The sequence below is a fragment of the Embiotoca jacksoni genome, unplaced genomic scaffold (assembly GCF_022577435.1).
Source record: "Embiotoca jacksoni isolate LCO1_2020_lvr unplaced genomic scaffold, fEmbJac1.0.p SCAF_3, whole genome shotgun sequence".
NCBI lineage: Eukaryota > Metazoa > Chordata > Actinopteri > Embiotocidae > Embiotoca > Embiotoca jacksoni.
The window spans coordinates 19,108,238-19,129,126 of record NW_027185381.1 but is presented as its reverse complement, the minus strand read 5'-3'; the positions used below and the strand labels follow the sequence as shown (position 1 = coordinate 19,129,126).

The window sequence follows — 20,889 nt, the reverse complement described above, 5'->3', positions numbered from 1 at the left end:
TTTTGGTTAACTGGTGAGGTCATAGCTTTGCAGTGTTAGCAATAATGTAAATTTCTCTTACTATTTTGTTTTACAGAAGTATTATGTTGTGTTGGTAGGTTGTTGTTTTGTTGCATTAGGCTTAGTATAACTACTGTAAAAATGTCTTCTGCTTTGATGTTTTGTTCTATGAAATTATAATGTTTCCGTCTGTTATATGAGATAATTGAATTAGAGTGGTATAGTAGTGCACCTTAAATAAAGAAAACCATTTTTCAGCTGTAGCATCCTACTGCATCAGATGCAATTTGGACAAGAATTGGAAGAATTGGAGTTTGGGATTACTTATATGGATATACAAAATCAGAGAAGGAACCATTACGAGGGCTGCTGTCAAACTGATGATCCTGTCAGAGATCTGGTGGTAGTATATGTGGGCAAGAACAGCAATATTTAATTGGAAAAAGTGCAAACAAGATTAATATATAGAGAGGGGGCATATTGAAAATTGAACAACAGCGACGAACCATTCATGGGGATGTCATCACTGAGCTGGTTTTAAGGTGGCTGCTCCCTATTGGCGAAAAAGTTAAACAACCTGTATTTCTGCAAATCTAAGTGAATATCAAGTGTGATTTGGCTCCATATTTTGCGTAAGGCAAAAATCAAACATACAACAGTCATATTGTTCATTGGTTGCTCACGACTTGAAGAATTTAAGAAAGGCAGATACATATCACAAAAATACACAATGACTTTCAAAACCAATAAGCAAATTATTGTCATCTCTGCTTGTGAAATAGTAAGTGCCAAATTAATATTAGCGCAATTAAGTTTTCAGAAATAATATGAGTTACAAACAAGGACAGAGAGAGATTTAGAGGTCTTGTAGAATTTACCTTATCACAGCGAAATCAGAAATGACTTGTGGCTCCTTTTATGCATGAGTAAGTCTGTGGATGCAATGGAGAGAAGATACAACGTAAAGTTACCGAAGTGGAAAAATAAGAAGAACTTTATGACTCTCAGCAGTGTTTCTACACTGGTACCACACTACTCACAAGAAGTCTATTTTCACAAGACATTTCACCTTCATGTCAGACTATTTTTTTTTCTATCTAAGAGCCGTGTTGGACTGCATACAAAAATACGCCGTGTGTGTGAACAGCCCTGCTGCAACTCATGCATGTAACTTCCCCTACACGTCTGCTCCACTTTTGGTGCGAATCGCTGTCGCAGTGTCAAAGGAGATTTTGCTGGCAAGCGCTGCTCCTCTCATCTGATTATGCTATTTGTCTGTGTTGGTCATATGTTGTCGGAATTTTTTGCGTCTGTTTTCCCTGCCACAGTAAATCATTGTGGAGTTTCTTACAGCGGACGCAAAGGCAAATCAGGCACTGAGTATTAGGCTTCTTTGAAACTAGTTCCGCCGTGATGCTTTGAAAGCTCACATATAAAAGTGCTGTCTGTCAGACCTTTCTAAAAGCTAAATGGCATTCAACTTATTTGATATGACTTGCATGAGTTGTTGCTTTTGTGATTCACTTACTTCAAAGCTTCTTTTCATGTGGTATTTCTCTTATTTTATCCAGCCTCTATATCTATCCCAGTGGGGGGTGGGGGAATAATTAATTGATGTTTTTATTACCTCTAAATTGTTCCTTTGGCAACAAGTTGCAGAAAAACAGCTGGTGACATGCATGTTCCAAAATGTATGTATTCCCAAATATTTATTGTGCTATTTAATGAAAAACATTAGCAATTGTTAGTCTTATCAGCGGTCAGCTACACATTTACTATCAGGCTCCTTGCAGCGCCCCTATGTGTTTTCTGTACCTGAGCTTCACTGCTGTCATTTAATTCTAAAACTGTCTGATGGATGAAAACGAGTTACGAGAAAGATAGTTTATTCATTTTATGTCCTATGGCTTTTTACGGCAGCAGAAAGTAATAATGTTGTTAGGCACAAAAAGTAGTTCTCTCTTTTTGCTCCATTACTTCTGCGACTTTGCCATGAAAAGGGGTTGTGAGCATTTACAAAATTGGGGTAGTGTGTGTGCGTGTTAATATATCAGCAGACTGTTGTTAAGGAACAGGTCAAAAACTGTTTTAAATAAAAAAATAAAAAATGAATAAGTCTTACATTCAATTTGACAGTTACGTTTTTCTCTCAAATTGTGATTTTAAACATTTTACTGCAGTTGTTGTGAAGTTCGAAAAAAAATGAAGTCCAGCATTCGGACCTAAAAAGCTCTCTCTCTCTCTCTCTCTCTCTCTCTCTCTCTCTCTCTCTCTCTCTCTCTCTCTCTCTCACACACACACACACACACACTGACACACACAGTATGACTGCAAGCATAAAATGCCAAATCTGAAAATCTATTTTATGTATTTAACAGACTTAAATTATGAATTTTCCATTCAAGCACAAATTTACATTCATGTAAATCAAGATGAATGGTTACCACTAAAAAGATGAATCCAAGACCATTTTCTTTTTTTTTTACATTTGGAGCTATTTCTTGCTTTTCTTACTGTTAATAGGTCACCTTCTCTTAGGAGCTTCTCTACAGAAGTGGCCTTCAGTCCAATTGATGTCAAATAGGTATACTGACACATCACTCAAGTAGACATTACAATATTGTGCCATGGAACATCACTGAATAGATCTTAAAATCAGTCATATGCTACGGGAAGGAGAACAAAGGTGAGGTGTTTGTTCAGACATTCAGTTCTGCTCTTTTAACACTGATATAATTCTGGTCTACCATAAATCCACAACATGTCTCATTTTGTTAATCAGTCTGTCAGGCTGTGTTGTGCTCATCCAAAGAGATTATAAGTGAACAATAATTAATATGAAAGCCAAATGAGGTTAATTCACACATTGAGTCTTTATTTTTAATTAATTTTTTTTTTTACACCATAGCCTCCGGTTTTGTCTCTGGTTTATAGATACCATCAGTGTGTTCCCTATTTCCCTTTGATCTTGCTGGTACTCGTAAGCCATAACTCAATCACAGAAAGACGGTGCTGCCTGGATGTCCGAGTTCACAGCCTCAGAATGACCTCTGCACGGCGCGGACAGACTCAGAGTGATGCATGCTAACCCTGACCTCGACCAGACACCGGAGCGACAGCAGCATTACAGACAGTGTCCTTTATCCGACATCCTTGAAGAGTAGTTAGCAGTCATTTTATGCCCACAGCCTCTGAAATGTTCACAGGGTGAAGAATGGTTTTATCAATATTGCTTGTCACCCACAAGTCTCCACTTCAACACAACGCTCACTGTGAAACAAGAAGGCTGTCACATATACAGCTTGTGAAATTTTGCACTTGCTAAAAGCACACACCACAAATATGCTCTCACAGACAACTTCTGTTGACATTCTATGCAGTTGGTATCTACTTTTCTTTTCTTTTCTTCAGAGGAATAGAAGCCTTAGGTAAGAAGGAATACAGAAGTCTGGAAGATTAATTATATTTTAATCAGAAAACTGTAACCACCATGGTTGTTTTTAATGACTCAGATATCCACTGTCCTATTTGGATACTCCTTTTATATAGCATGCATGTGAAAATGTGCGGACTTTTGCATTTGGTTATCCTAATTTGTGTAAAAATGTCTTGGCTTGCTTGTATTAGTTAATGCAGATGCTCATTCGTGTGTCACCTTGCATGCGTTTTCAAGGTCGATAGCCTTAAACGAGCTCCTGGTGCGTCATTTGTGTCCAAAGAGGCCAATTTAAATGACTGTGGCTCATTTATCAGGCAAATATGTGATTACGGGGGTCATCCTCAGACTGAGGGGGAGGCCAATTGTTCTGTGTTCTGTGTAGAACTGGCCTGCACCTGAATGACAGGCATGATGCCCTGAAGTAATGATACACCTTCCACATCAAGTTCTGGTGATACACCATTTCTCTGGCAGATACCAGAACGTTGACTCAGTGTAACATCTTCTCCAACAATAACCTCATTTAAAAATAGGGAAAGATGCGTCATTGTAAGCAGTGAGATACTTTAATGTTTCCATGCAGAATATGTGAGGAAACTTGTGGAGACAGTAAGGAGCCTCCAAAATGTCACAGTAGGAAATAATTTTCTGGATAACTTTTGCATTTCCTTGCAATAATTTTTCTATTCCTTTTTTTATCCATATGAACAGTTAGTGTGTCGGTCAGATGCAGATGCTCCAAAAAGGAGAAATTATACACTGATCATACTGCATTCAATGTTCATTTCTCATTTCAAAAGGCTGATCTCTGACAGTATATAGCCACCGGTTGTGAGCACAGCTGCAGCTGCTCTGCCTGGCTGTGATGGGGGAAGCAGTGGCTGGATATATGGTTATAGTTCAGACTTCAGCTGCTGCTGTGGTTGAGTCTGCCATATTATGGATGTATCCACCTATATTTGAACATGCAGTGCTTCCACAACCGATATGTTACCAACCCACCACAGGGGTTCAGGAATAAAGTTTCAATACAATGGTCAGGCAGCACAACCATCACTGCACACACACACACACACACACACACACACACACACACACACACACACACACACACACACACTCGCACACACTGCATGCAGTCAGTGTTACACCCGTTAAAAACGATGTGTCACAGCCATAATCGTAACAACGAAAGCACAGCCCTGCCTACAACCACAATCATTGTTGACAGCTATGTCATCCCAAGGCTGCAGTCATAATCAGAGCTACCGTCTGTCTCGGCAGTGGTCAGTGAGAGAGCTGTTGAACCAGTTCCTTTAGTTTTCTGTCTAAATATTGCTTGTGCCCGCGAATGCACTGCTGTGGGTGCACTGACTCACTGTAGTCACAGCCATCGGCAGTCTACTACAAGATACTATGTCATAATACAACTCATGCTTTCAGTAACATTATTGCAAGTTCACGCAACAGTTATTGCGAGGTAACACAAGGGTATTGTGAGGTAATGAAAAAAAGTCCCTGAAAAAAACAGGACAAGGCTCTGTTAGATAGAAACTGACATATGACACTTCACTTGAAGGTGGAAAAAGTTGTTACTGACAAACAGAACTCAACCCAAATACCGGAAAATGTACAAATAATAAAGTACTCTCAATTCACTTTTGATCTGTAGTGTAATAGGGAATTAGGGGTTGTGTTCTTTGCATTCATGGCATGTGTAAATTCTACTGTACTTTACATGTCTAATAAAAAAATGTGTTTATGTTATTGTTGCTTTACTCAGACGTTTGACTTAAATTGTGTAAACGTATATAAAGTATGTGTGAAGTTAGGAGTCTGGTGCAATTTATGCAAATGTATGTGATTTGGAGATCAACAAAAAATGTACATCATATTATGATGTACATTGTTAATGTCAATTTCTTGTTTCTTGATGATATTAAACTACTGTGTTGTGATATTTTTAAATATGGGTAGCTCATTACAGTTCAATAATTTACATGAACGCTAGCTGAGGCAGAATGTCTACTTGTAGCCATCGTTATAACAGCTCATTAAAGGACTTTGTCTCTTTCTAATGACTCTTCGTTCTCTCTCTCTCTCTCTCTCTCTCTCTCTCTCTCTCTCTCTCTCTCTCTCTCACTCTCTCTCTCACTCTTTTCACTGTATACCACGAGTTTCTAATTAGGACTGTATGTTGGTGTTAACGAGTTGGCAAAAACATTGTCTGCTTTGTCACAAAAAAACTCAAACTGTGCTGGGATTCTTTCATCAGGTGTTTTAACTGTATTTTGTCACTGAACATTTTTGATCAGCTGATTTATTAGGGTATAGTGGTTAAATAAATATTTGCTACATGCATCAAATTAATTTTACCATCTTGTTATGGATGAGAGAGACAAGCTGTGCGTGGGAGGATGTCAGACTGTGGGCAGGGGAGCAGCTGTCAGTTTGTCTCACTTGGCTAGTTAGCACCAATTCAAAGTACGGGGCTTGTCTGTTTCACTTGGATGGTTAAAACAAAAGACACAGAAAAATAGCTTCAGTATGACCATTCTTTGAGAATAATTTTTCCTCAACATCCCTGAACTCTAAATTTGATGGTGGCTTACAGTAAGTGCATTCATCTATATCTTAAGCTGTGGGAAACAGGACAGAGTGGAGCGCAGTTCATATACAATCACAAATGTCACTTGATACGTACAAATGGAATATTTCGCAAAAATAGAAATAAAGTGCATGTCATTTTGCAATGTGCAAATTTACAAAATAGACACACATGTAATGTAAACGTAATAGATGTAAATCATTTTATGCTGTCTGTTGAGTTTAGCCATGATAAGGTTTTATATGCTGTTATTCTGTAATAACATTGTTAACAGACAGATCCCCAATTTAACTGCAAAATTCCACTTACATTTAAGATACAAGACCAGACAACAAAAACAAGGGAAATTAATTATGAAGTGTAATCCATTAACAGCTCAGTGGTCAATCAGCTTTTGCATGCAGGAAACCATAACCATAAATGTCTCTTAAATAGTCAGTTATTTCTGTTATTGATATCAAATGAAATTCAAACGTGATTACGGTTTGTCTCTTATCATATTCGTGGCGTAATGGACTTTAACAAAGTTTATAATGTAGAAGAACAGCAGAATATACATATTGTAGGAGAACATAGAAGCAATAACTAGCCATACTGTATTCAAGATATATAATGTTATATTGTACCAGCCATAAATGAAGAGAAAGGCAAAGAAAAGCATAATATCTTCTCTGTGGCTCTAACGCAGTTTTGTGCCACTCATTCAAAGCAGTTACAATAGTCTGGCTAATTAGCACATATTCAGTGAGCACCGACAGATAATATACAGCTTTCTACAACATAAGTAATCCTGCTGATATGTTTGTGTGTATATGTCGTTGATGCTGTGTGAATAAGATCAAGAGGTTATCTGCAAATGAAACAATTAATGTTGCATGTAAAAAAGGCTTAACATATGCATTTTGTAAGAAAGACGTGTGTTAGATTTCTATTGCTCGCTTCTGTGTATTAACTACTGAAATCCAACTAATGCGTATGCTCCAGGAGATAATTGGAAAGGAATTACTTTAGTTCAAATGATTAATATATGATGCTGCCATAACTTATTATGAGGAGGAATATAATTATATTTTGAGACAGATACAATACATATTTCTTATCAATTTATCTGATGTCAGTAGAGACAAAAGTGACACTTATGCTGAATTTTTTTAAATGTTATTTTAGAATTCAAGGCAGGAAAAATGTCTTATCAATAACACAAAAAATAGATTAAAAAAAACAAACCCATATCTAATTGCAAATATAGAAGTGAAGCATTCAGCCATTCTGAGTGAGACTTTGTTGTCATCTTCAAAATATTAACAAACTATCTCAGCAGATACCAAGCAGCCCCTGATGCTGGCTCAAGGGAAGGATGTGGTGTCCCGTTTTAACCCAGTAAAATTCAAAAATATTGGATAAGATCAACAGTGACAAAAGACTGAATGCGTAATATGACTACATGGCAAAAATGTGACCATGTGACAACAGCAATACAGAGGCTTACCTTCATTTAATTTATGTATTGCGTTGGTCATGATGTGTTTATGCTGTGGGGCTAAGAGGAAAAGAGAAGGCTTGTGATGCATGTGGTGGGTATCCCTCCCACACTGGAATCCTTAAAGGATTCTGGTTTATATTTGGAGTTGTTGCAAGATTGCTGGCATTATCAAGAAGTGACCTGATTTGATTTATATCTCATTAATCTGCCTCTCTCTCTTTCTGTCTCTCTTTCTCTCTACCATCCACGCCGACCTTCCTCTGTCACAAACGCCTCTCACTCAACAAGCTCTCATCATCCTCTCCCCCTAGTGTGAAAGCCAAAGCTCCTGTCAGTCACTCTTCACTGAAAAGTTCATAATAAGCAGGTACTCGAGCATTAACTGAGTGAAGAAAGACTCAAGTCCCCTCACACTTTCTCTCACCTTAAAAATGAAGCCATGGATGTTGGTGAAGATTAAAGACAGGAAATGGTTGTTGACCATGGAAAGAGAGCAGAGGAAAATCAGTCAGTGCTTTGTGCCAAGCAGTGGCATCACCAAACCTATTTCAGGGATCTTTAGCCCCACTTCAATTTCCTGTAGCCCTATTAAATAATTAAACCCTTTATGGATGATTTATAATGCAAAAATATGATACTCCAGAATTACAATGGCAATGGAAATGACTGAGACTACACACGATGTGTGCAGTCGGAAGCTAAATGTCTATTATCTAAAAAACATATACATATAAACACTCATGACTAGCTGAATAGATGTTCTCCACATGTGAAATTATGGTTTGCTATCAGGGGCAGTGTTGTAGGATGCACCTCACAATATAGATAGTCTAATTATATAAAGCCTGCTGAATTTCTACATATAAACACCCTCAGATGTAAGGCTTCCAGTTATCTGTAGATGGATAGGCTTTGTCAAATAACAGTCATTATAACTGCTGCATGAGTAGTAACCCAGCATCCATTTTCTCTCTAATGTTACTATTTACATCAGATGTTTCTAAAAACAAATGACATTTTTTAATGATTCAATTTCATTTTCTAAACTCAAAATGTTCATATTTATCGGTGCATTGTGTGAATTTAACACAAATAATATAAATAATATCAAGAAGGGATGCTCTTGTTGCTGTGGTTAGATAAAAAATATCTGGTGCATGTTGTTTGATGCAGCTGATTTAAAGACTGGCAAGTCTAGTCATTGTACTGAGTGCGTATGTATTTTGAATGAAAAGAGAGCTGAGCAGTATCAGCCGGGAAAGCTGGCATATTTATGCAGTATACATATTGATTAGTTGTGTCATTCAAAAAGATGAGTCTCCTGTTACTGTCGCTTTCTCTTTGGTTACCTTTAAGTGGTCTGATGTCAGATCCGAAAGGATGTTTTTTTTTTAGAAACCTGATGCGGTGGCTTTGATTTGTTACAGGCACATTTGCAAGTGCCTGCTTTTATACTATATTAGTTGGTCCAGCTTATTTTTTGGCACCTTTAAAAAGATGACCCATTTACCCCCCCACTGTTCTCACTAAAATAAACTGCTGCTTGATTACCATTTACTGTAATTTACCAACAAAAGGTTTACTTTTTTGTGGGGTGAGTTTATAAATGGATTATTAAACTCTGTTTCAATTATGATTGTGCTAATATAAATGGTTTCACACATATAAACATACTATTTCAGTCTTTTTTTTTATGCTGATGACACAGTTATATGTCCTTGTTAAATTACAAATAAATAAATAGCAACGTGTATTTCTTATGTTTCATTTGCATTTAATAGTTTTTACTTTGTGCTGGTCAATTATTGCATCACATCACAGTCAGTCATATTTTGCAAGGGATACTGCATATGTGAAGTGACCACAAAGCTCCGAGGATGTTGGCATATTAATTCATATTACAGCCTGTTGTGATTTCTCATTTTAAAGCAGATGTTCTTTTTTTGGGATCTAAGATGGTATATTGTGAAACAGCTGTATGCACATCTGCATACTTTTTTGTATGGTTGGTTCTAGTGAGAACTGTTTCTATTTGATAAACATAAATTAATTTCCAAACGTTGCAGATCTTGCTTTTCAATTGTCTGCACTCCTGTTAATCTGGGTCATGCTTTAGTACTCTCTACCAGACAAAGAGGCAGCTGGCAGTTCATAATCTGTTAGGACAAAAGTTTAAAAATTCATTCTTTTCTTAATTTAATTTTTCTTATCTCTTTTCATCTAATTCCATCACTGCACTGTGTAAATCCAATTTTGCTGCTTTTATTGTCAGTGTGCAGACATATTGTTTTCCTTTGTAAATAAACTTCATCTTTTCTGCTGCCATAATTTGGATTCTGTTCTGGTGATTCACTGTTTATCTCTTCGTGGTTTGATGTGCTGAAAAGAAGGATAAGTAAATAGTGGAATGAGATACAGGGATTGAGCGAGAGTTATTCACAAATCCTAAACAGTGAATTTTCTAGTAAGTCATATTATTGGTGGAATTTCACCTTGAAACAGCATGGATTTTGTATGGATAATAAGTGAGTACCGTAAAGGTTTCTGAACGTTTTATTAGGAATACTTTATAGTGACAGGTTCAATAGAACATGTGAGCAGAAATCTCAAATTGCACCCTGGGTTGTACCATAGTGAATTGTTTTGTTCAAAGTTACTAATTGAAGTGTCCATTATGGTATGTGATTTTCAGCCTGTTGTGTGATCCCTGTCACATGTGCCTGGTACCCTGAATGAAAACACATTCTTTTTTTCAGCCCCAGGCTTTGGCTGCTTGGAATTTAAATTTTGTAATTGAAGAATTAATGAAGTCAGTAATCAAGCAATTAATCAGTAGTTACAGTAATAGCCTGCTCGTTCTTAAGTGAAGAGCTTTCTGTTGCAGATTACACTGTGTGCTAAAAAGAGAAACTACAGTACTGCAATCCAATAACACCACTCATGTCAAATGAGTTGTCCATTTTATGGGTGGTGCAAAAATATTTCAAAGAGATAGAAAATCTGTGTGAGTGTGTGTCTCAGTACATTGTAACATATTAGTTTGTGTGTTTGTACTACACCTTTAAATTGTCTAAAAATTACATATTTTCTCTTTAGAGTATTTTCCAGATTAACACTAAAAAGAGAACATATTCTGGTTTATTTACAGCAACCCTTTTCCTTTTTAAAACGTCGCACACCATGCTCTAATTTTATAATTTTGTTAACGTGACGTGTTAACGTCAGTGATAGTTGACTCAGTGACAACAACAATAACAATGGGAATTTGTATTTGTGACTACATTCATCAAATATGACCGCTGTTTCATTTTATTTATCAAACACATCCCAAGAGATGTCTCCTCGAGCTGATTTGATTACTCCATTTATAGACTAAAATGTATTTGTGTGACAGTCAAGAGTTCTCTTTGTGACAAATTTTCAGGTTTATTGTTAAAAACATATTCCACAGTAGATCTGTTTGTATCACTGACATTTCTCTGGAGGTTGTAACTTTCTGATTGGAGTTTACATCTTTTTCTTCATGTTCACATTGATTTTCTGAACGTGCTCTAGTTTCCTCCCCCATTCAAAAACATTCAGGTCAGGTAGATTAGAGACTCTATAAATGTGTCTCTTTATCTGTGCTAGCTCTGTGACTCACTTCCGACCTGCCCAGAGTTTTTCCCTGTCTTTCACTGAGAGAGTAAAGGAAATAAAAACCCAGCTTTCTGTGATGATAAAAAAAAAAAAATGTACGTATAAAGTCTGACAACTGTATAATAAGCAAAAACTACTGAGACTGTCACTGGACAATACATAGTGATGATGTTGTCATGCTCATCTCAGCACTAGTCTTTCATAAAACATTGGCATAGATGTCATACCTGAAGACTGAATATAATATAATTACCATGTTAGTCATGTAACAAGCTGCCTCTTAATTGATTTTATTTTTCCACAGGAAGGCTGGGTTTGGAAATGTAATAATCAAAGTCAATAATATATTTATTCTTCAATCTAAATCTTTTGTGTCTGTCTCAATTAAAATTGGTATCTGTTGAGATATTAATTCAATCAAAAGAGCTGTTCTGGTTGTATGGTTGTCACTAGTAGTGACTTATCGCTGACTAAGTAAGTAAGTAAGTAAAGATTTATTCATATAACAACTTCAAAAACAAATGTTCCGGAGTTAAGAGGCAAAGTCAGGCCCTGGGAACATCCACAAAGCACTGGTTAAACAACAGAAAAACTGCAGCTTTCTATAAGGACACAATGTACTTGGGGGCTTCACTATGTAGAATCAGGCCATTCTCATTCCTAGGGCGTCAAATACTGCTGTTTGTCAAAGCTGTTGGTATCAGAGAGATAACCACAAATTGCTCTTTGGCATTGACACCGTGACAACCCAAATTGAAGACGGAGGTCATGTGACCTAGTCATGTGAGTAGAAACTTCAGTAGAAATGTAGGAAGGAGGTCAGGGGTGTTGGGATGCAACAGACACAGGACTTCCAGGTGGTAAACTGTTATTTCAGTTTGAGAAGGGAGAAGTCAATGTGGACTTACATAAAGTAACTTATGTTACATATAGACTTAGACTTTAAACTTTATTAACCCCGCAGTTGGGAAATTTCGTCATCACAGCAGCATAGAAACACAGTTAGGAAAAAAAAAAAAAAAAAAAAAAAAAAAAAAAAAAAAAAAAAGGTGCACACAATAAGAACAAATTACAAATATGTATACAATAAAGTAAGCTAGATAAATGTATTTTTTTTTTTAAAGTAAGACCAATGAATAAATACACACACACACACACACACACACACACACACACACACACACACACACACACACACACACACACACACACACACACAACTATATACACAAAAAATAAATAAATACAGTTTGGGATGAATGGAACGTGTCAGGTGCTATGAAGTGAAATACAGTGCAACATTATTTTAGGCTGGTGTTTAATAGTCTGACAGAAGTCGGAATAAACGACCTGCGGAAGCGCTCCTTCCTGCACTGAGGGTGCAGCGGTCTGCCGCTGAAGGAGCTGCTTAAAGCTCCTACAGTCTCATGGAGAGGGTTTTACTGGCGTTAATCTGGAGGTGATTGAGATCACACCAGTCGACGAAATCAGTGATGACCTCCCTGTACTCCAGATCGTTCCCTTCTGATACACGTCCAACAATGGCTGTATCATCAGAGAACTTGTGGCAGCAGTCAGTGTTGTACCTGAAGTCTGACGTGTACAGGGAGAACAGGAAGGGGGAGAGCACAGTGCCCTGCAGGGCCCCCGTGCTGCAGAAAACCACATCAGACACACAGTTGTGAAGCCTCACATACTGCGGTCTGTTCGTGAGGTAGTCGGTCAATCAGGCGGCCGTCGACTCCATCTCCCTCCAGCTTCCCCCCAAGCAGTGATGGTGTTGAACGCGCTGGAGAAGTGAAAGAACATGACCCTCACAGTGCTGCCAGTGTTCTCCAATTGAGAGAGGGACCTGGGCAGCAGGTAGATCACTGCATCCTCCACACCAACGCCTGCTCTATAGGCGAACTGCAGGGGGTCCAGTGAAGTGCTCACCAGGGGTCTGAGGTAGCCGAGAATGATCCTCTCCATCGTGTTCATAAGGTGAGAGGTTAAGGCTACAGGTCTGAAGTGGTTTAGCTTCTTGGGGTGTGCAGTCTTTGGGACTGGAACCACACAGGAGGTTTTCCAGAGGACTGGGACTCTCTCCAGGCTGAGGCTCAGGTTGAAAATGTGCAGCGGTACCTCACAGAGCTGATTTACATAGTCCCTGAGCAGCCTGGAGCTGATACCATCCAGGCCTGTACTATGTGATGCCACGTAAACTATAATCTTTTCATTGACCTAACCATGTGGTTTCTGGTGGCTAAAACTAAGGCACCTTGTGCTTCTTGTGTGAGGTGCCAGCGGGCTGTGACGAAACGGCAGTATCTGACACCCTGGGATGAGAAAGGGATGGCCCAATACTTAATAATTAAGATCTTAAATTGAATTCTAAATTTCATGAGCAGCCACTGATGAGGTCAACACTGAAGTAATGTTCTCCCTTCAAATTTTCTTGATAAAAAACATGCCGCAGCATTTTTAACCATCCTTAGATGAGCCACAGCTCCTTGACAAAGACAAGAAAATAAAAAATTACAGCAATCAATGTATCACAACACAAAAGTATGATTGTTTTTTTCAAAACTTTCAAAAGATAAAATATGTCTGATCTTTAAGATATTTCTTCACTGTGAAAAGCATGATTGCGCAAGATGTACTGAAGAATACAAAAGAGACTATTATCAAAAATCTCGGCAAAACTTTTACTGTGGATATTTCTCATCAAAGGTTATTTGCATTGTCTCTTGGTGTATTTATCTGCTCTTCATTCACACCGTATGAATAGCAGCTTTTTAAAACCGTTATTTACAGGGCAACAAAGAAAACATGAACAACTTTGAGAAATATTGGTATTATTGAGTAGAAAAACAGGAAGATAACGCACACTGAATCAGTGCGATAAGCATGTCATTCAGTCACACTCCATGGCTGCCATTGCATCATCTCTCTTTCACACAGTAAATCTCAATCAAAGAACATATTGTTTGTGTCCCTGCAGTTTCTTCTAGCATGATTCACAAAGAGTTACACAAACAAATTCTCCGGTCCCATTTTGACTTGCTTGTTTGACATTCCAGTCGCATGCACTGTGCCTTTGAGGAACAGCGAGTTGTAATCAGACGTTTCTAGATGTCTTGACTCGATAGAAGGACTGGTGGGTGGTGAGCTTCCTTATTATTTATGTCCCCCTAGTCTCAAATATAAATCACACAACACAGTAGTCATAGCTGCTTTTTTTTCCCTCTCCTTTCCTCCTCCCGCAGAGATACAGCACAGAAGTCAGCAGCGTCATTGTGATTTTGTTTTATGTGACTGAGATTGAGAGTGCGAGGACAGAGCACCCAGAAACAAAAATGGTAGAAGGCACTCAATCATGGTTGCAAATTTGTGTGTGGGTATACAATATGTGTAACTGGTAGTTGCTGCAAGAGATACACAAACCTAACAATAGCTTAAGCTGAAAACCTTCAATTCTGACTCTTTTAGAATTCTAGAGAGATATGAACATGCATTAGACTTGTGCAATCAATTATCTAATAGATCTCTCCTCTTTTCTGCTTTTCATTTCATTCCAGTGGGCCCAAATCCTCTTTCCAAAGAGTGGAAGACCAGTCAATGAATTATGAATGTTAAACAAGATGACCTCCACTCAGCAGCAGCAGATGATGCGAGGTCCTAGGTGGAACCGGGCCTTGTCCGACCCTTTATTTGTGCTGCTCCTGGCCCTCCAGCTGCTGGTGGTGGCAGGACTGGTACGTGCTCAGACGTGTCCCTCTGTCTGCTCCTGTAGTAACCAGTTCAGCAAAGTAATCTGCACTCGCAGAGGCCTGCGGGAAGTTCCTGATGGCATCTCTACCAACACACGCTACCTGAATCTGCAAGAAAATCTCATCCAGGTCATAAAGGTGGACAGCTTCAAGCACCTAAGACATCTGGAGATTCTGCAGCTGAGCAAAAACCACATTCGCAAAATTGAGCTTGGGGCCTTCAATGGACTGGCCAGCCTCAATACGTTGGAGCTTTTTGATAACCGCCTCACCACCATCCCCAACGGGGCATTTGAGTACCTTTCCAAACTAAAGGAGCTTTGGCTAAGGAATAACCCCATAGAGAGCATTCCCTCCTATGCTTTCAACAGAGTGCCCTCGTTACGGAGGTTGGACCTCGGGGAGCTGAAACGGCTCTCCTACATATCTGAGGGGGCCTTTGAAGGGCTGAGCAATCTACGCTACTTAAATCTGGGGATGTGCAATCTGAAGGAAATTCCCAATCTTATTCCCCTGGTGAAGCTGGATGAACTGGAGATGTCGGGAAACCAGCTATCTGTCATCCGCCCTGGTTCATTTAAAGGGCTCATCCACTTGCAAAAGCTATGGATGATGCATGCCCAGATCCAGACCATCGAAAGGAACTCCTTTGATGACCTGCAGTCGCTCGTGGAGCTCAATCTCGCCCACAATAACCTTACCCTGTTGCCCCATGATCTTTTCACTCCTTTACATCACCTGGAGAGGGTGCACTTGCACCACAACCCTTGGAATTGTAACTGTGACATCCTCTGGCTAAGCTGGTGGCTAAAGGAGATGGTACCAGCAAACACCAGCTGCTGTGCCCGATGCAGCTCACCTTCCCACCATAAGGGACGATACATTGGCGAGCTGGATCAGAATTACTTTCACTGTTATGCTCCTGTTATTGTGGAGCCTCCTGCAGACCTAAATGTGACGGAAGGAAGTGCTGCAGAGTTGAAATGCAGAGCCAGCTCCTTGACCTCAGTTAGCTGGATTACACCCAATGGTTCCATCATGACACATGGTGCATACAAGATCAGAATATCTGTGCTCAATGATGGTACACTGAACTTCACCAATGTTACCATGCAGGACACAGGCACATATACATGTATGGTGAGTAATTCTGCAGGTAATACAACAGCATCTGCCACACTCAATGTGTCCTCGACAGAGAACAGCAGTTTCAGCTACTTTACCACAGTGACAGTGGAGACAATAGAAACACCACACAATGAAGGCTTCACCACTACTGTGCAACACAACGTGGGACCCACACCCTCTGCTGGTGCATGGGGATTTATTTCATCCACCTCTACAACAACCACTACAGTCCAAACACCGCTCTCCACCCGCGCCACAGAGAAGACTTACACAATCCCAGTCACAGAGCTGGGCGATGACGGCTCACTGAATGGCTTGGACGAGGTAATGAAAACCACCAAGATCATCATCGGCTGCTTTGTTGCAATCACACTCATGGCAGCTGTTATGCTGATAATCTTCTACAAGATGCGCAAACAGCACCACCAGCAGAACCACCATGCACCAACACGCACCATTGAGATCATCAATGTGGATGAGGATTGTGTAACAGGAGGCCCGGGTATGGAGGGCCACCTGACTCTGCCTCCTCTTGAGCACGAGCACCTCAACCACTATAACACCTACAAGACTGCATACAACCATGCCTCCACTATCAATTCCATACATAGCTCAGCGCACGAACCTTTGCTAATCCGGGCCAGCTCAAAAGACAATGTACAAGAGACCCAAATCTAATACTTTTGTGAGACATTATAACACATACAGGCTTTATTGACTGGACATTACTGACAATTGGTTGTGAAGACTCTGGCTCAAACATAGAGGAAGAGACTCATGTGTTTGACAAATCAGTGGCTGGTGATGTTTATTCAAAGACTTTGGGAATTAGAGTATGTCTACTGTTTCAAAAAGTGTCTTTACAAAACAGAAGTTATTTATTTAAGAAAAAAATATTGTGGTTAAATCAAGAAAAAACTGTATTCTGCAATTATTTTTCCAGCACTTAATTCATGTTTTGTTTTTTGTTTTTCTTCCTCTCACATCACCAAATTGGTTTACTAACATGCTTTTAAATTCTGTTCGATGACATCTGTCGAAGAAAAAAATCCTGAAGCAAATTATTGTTCCTTTCTTATTCTTTTTTGGTATAACTGCAGACTTTGGAACAGATGAGATAGTAACCTCATTTCCCCCATGTATCAAAGAAATCTAGAGCACATTAGTGATTTTCTCCAGCTGTGGATTAAGTGATAAAATCTTTTGTGACCATCTGTAACTGAGATGAATTAAAAACGTGTTCATCATTTTACAGTGAGTGACAGAACTGTCAGTGATGAAATTTGATCATAATTCACTGTTTAATTGTATCCGTCACATACATTACGGATAGACTGAGGAGCATACATGAGGAAAATAGACCCCTGTGTTTTGCCACTGTAAAAGCTGAGGTTCACTATTAGAAGTATATTTTGGTAAATCAGATTCTATTGATCTTTGTGTTTTCAATGTATATGCAAAATATAAGGTTATCCCTAATCTCAAAATTGTCTTGACTCAAGTTCCCAGACTTTAAGAGGGAGATATTCTGATTGTTAGAAAACACAGCAATACTTGCATTGGAAACCATTGAGAATCTGAAGGTCATGACACAGGAGTTGCACTAATGAGTGCATTACAAACAACATAATTGTGATTGAAAAGGATGGGAACAATGTAGATTAGCTAAAATTCTGGCATAAATCCACTGCCTCCAAATGTTTCCAACGTATCAAGGCCTCACCTTTACCTTACGGTGCTCTGTGCTGTTACATATGAAGATGATTGCTTTGAGGCCACCTTTTTCATGCTGGGACCCCTTACCTCATCTGCAGTACTGCAGGAGTGCTGTCAGAAGCAGACTGATGAGATGAAGAAAGAGCTTAAACCCTTTATACAGCTGTCTGAGCACATTGCCTGTCATCTGCGTGCCACATTTCCACATGGGCAGTGCCTGGCAGCCCCAGATTCACACCCTGCCCCTGCCAAACAAAGGACTTGGCCCTGAGTGGCAAGGCTTATGCTGTGAGAGGCTTTAGGGGTGAATGTGTGGGATCGGGCATCAACCAGATGTTTGGGTTGCACCTGCCTCTCTCCCTTAGTGACAACACAATTTACATTTTAATTGATGTGCCCATGGGCTTTGGACGGACAGAGCTCCGCAGGCGCCCATACCCTGGAAACCATTTCAAAGTCCCCTCTATGAAAAATAGTGCCAGGCATCATAAATGCAGTTATTAGGCAGACATTTGGCAGATGGCCCTGGGTATATTTTTAGCAAGTAAGTGCAGTTTGTGCTCAACAGTAAAATATATAAAAAGGTCAACCCACTGTTTAACTTATCTCAGTTTTGTCTTTTATATTACATTCAGGTAATGAAACACACAGGAGAATGCCTCATAAAATCTGCTGTAACAGATAGTGTCATGTACTTTCTGTGGATTCACAATGCATATCACTAACCTGCAAGCTGGTACCCCATATGTAAGTTTCAAACATTCATCCTAGGTCTGAAAGGTGTCTGTGAAAAAGATCCCACGCTGCGATCAGCTTCAGGTTATTGGTCGTTTCCAAAAGTGGCAATGTGGTTTTCAATGCAGAAACGGCAACAGAAGTACAATCATATCTACATAAACATCTCAAACTAGTCAAGCTGCATTATCAACTTTTTTGCAGTCCAACTGTGTTCATCTTGTTTCAATATGTCACCAAAATATGGCAAAAAAACATTGCTTCCATCTTAATCCTCATGTACAACACTGTCAAGCCAACAAGTAGTAATACGCATATTACAACGCCACTCCGTACCACTCTGCGAGCCTTATTCCCAACTTCCTAAAAACACAGCAGAAGACCCTACGTTTAGCAAGAGTTCATTGTCACTCATTGTAGAATGAAGACAAATTAACAAAATATCAACAAGTGGCCATAACTGCAAAACTTTTTAAGTCGCCATTAAAGCCTTCATGGAGAGAGTGTTTTCTACTTAAAAAGACAGATTTTAACCTAAAAGACTACAAGGCTGCATCCCATTGCTTAATTCTACAGCATTTTTCAAATAAGGAGATTAAATAAGATACAGTGCCATTCTGACTCAGAAGGATATGAAAACTGAATGAAGTTAAATCAGAAGCTAATGATCTAAAGCCCAATTTGCAAAGAACTATTATTACCTGGGGTACCTGTGATATGTAAGACAACGATCACATATATTTTATATGTTGATAATCATTGTCCATAATTTGTTATGTAAAAACCCTGTAGCAAATTACTCCCCACAATTTGCCTAATACAGAGGCGATTTAATAATATTAGTTCCGCAGGAAACAGTGTAATTTAATTTATTTTTATCATTTTATTCCCCTGCCAGATAAAGAATTATGGAGGCTTAAGTAGAATTCATTAATCGTATCTCTGATATAATTTGGGATGCAAATGCAGATGATTATTATATATACTCAGTGTGGAGATCCACTGTATGTTTCAGGGTAGTTTGAGGTTTGGGATTGTTTTTTATTTAATCTGTAAATTCGAGAGGAAACAAGGCTTTGGTCATTCAGTGAGAATCTGCTGCACACAGCACAGATGCAGGAAATACATTTCTAAACAAATGAGGTCCCCAGGTAATATTAGAGCAGACCGAATGGGATAATTGATTATCCCAGATCATGCTTTTTTTTAACCACCCGGATACGATTCATCCCATAATTGCACTTGTGTGGAGTCTGGCACATTTGTAAACCATAGAATGACCTGGCTGTGTGTCATTATTCTGTGTTTAAGTTCCTAGTGGTGGGATGTGGATCACAATTCTAAACAGTTTATGTTGGAGGCTGTAACCACCTTCCCTTTTTGCCTTTAGTTGGAGGTAAATCGTCTGAAAATTTCAATGGTAAATTTGTTGCATTTTAGTCAAGCTGTCTCATGTATGTAAGATATCTAAATATTTTTGGTCAGTATTCTTTTTTTTTCCACATTCTTTTCTTTTTTCTGAGAGGGAATGCTGTTTAGTGGTAGATTTATATGAAATACATTTTGAGAATAAAATAAAACAAAAACAAAAATTTTTAAATTTTAATTTTACATGTGCCAACAACCTGTTCTAAAAGTGAAAAAAGAGAAACATGCTGTAAAAGAATAAGAGATTGATTTTCATGTAAGCATTCTTTCATGACCTTTAAAAGATATGGAGATTGATTATAGAGACCAGAGTTTGTAGTTCATACACAAAATATGGTTAAAATAAACTATTGTTGTTTTTCTGTATTGTCTGATTCTTGTTTTCAACCTGTGCCACAATATAATTGATTTATAAAAGTTCAACATTGGTAGGTTTTGAAATCTAACAGCAATACAGTCTCTTGCAATACATTATATATATATATATAGGGAAAAGATAACCTGGGATTTGCTGTTCACGGCATATGCACCCATGTGGTTTGCACCCTCACCACCCAGCTAACAGGTCACCCCTTTAATTATTTTTTATATATCTTATTTAATTACATGGCTGTCATGCTTTTCAAATATCTATGTAAATGTATGCTAATCATAAAGCCTTTTTTTTTAACACAAGTTTCTCATGTTATCAGTGTAAAACCAGAATCTGTTCAACTGACATGTATAACCATGAGGACCTTCCAGGGCTGAATATACAGTATAATGCAGCAATCTCACCTTTAGTAGTACATTCACTGTGGTATTGTTATATTCTTCAATTAGTAACTGACAAGTTAACAAAAATTGTTGATGTCTGAGCTGATACAAGAAATTCAAAAAACAACAGTTTGTACTACTTCTTTGGTATTTTTATACACACATATGTATACCATGCCTGTAAATACTCAAGGACATATTATAA

The 20,889-nt window shown here is 38.6% G+C and overlaps 1 protein-coding gene across 6 annotated transcripts in view; it reads left to right on the top strand.

The window, feature by feature from the left end:
* lrrc4ca (leucine rich repeat containing 4C, genome duplicate a) overlaps positions 1-20,294 on the top strand; it is a 155,957-nt gene extending 135,663 nt beyond the window's left edge. For 5 of the 6 annotated variants that reach the window (XM_069162679.1, XM_069162678.1, XM_069162675.1 and 2 more), the window contains one exon: positions 14,730-20,294. In XM_069162679.1, coding sequence (XP_069018780.1) covers positions 14,781-16,727 — 1,947 coding nt within the window. In that variant the 5' untranslated portion in view covers positions 14,730-14,780 and the 3' untranslated portion in view covers positions 16,728-20,294. Of the gene's footprint in view, positions 1-7,818; positions 8,396-14,729 lie in introns of those variants that run through there. The other variant, XR_011178915.1, reaches the window with a different exon arrangement.
* The last annotated feature ends 595 nt before the right edge of the window (positions 20,295-20,889 follow it).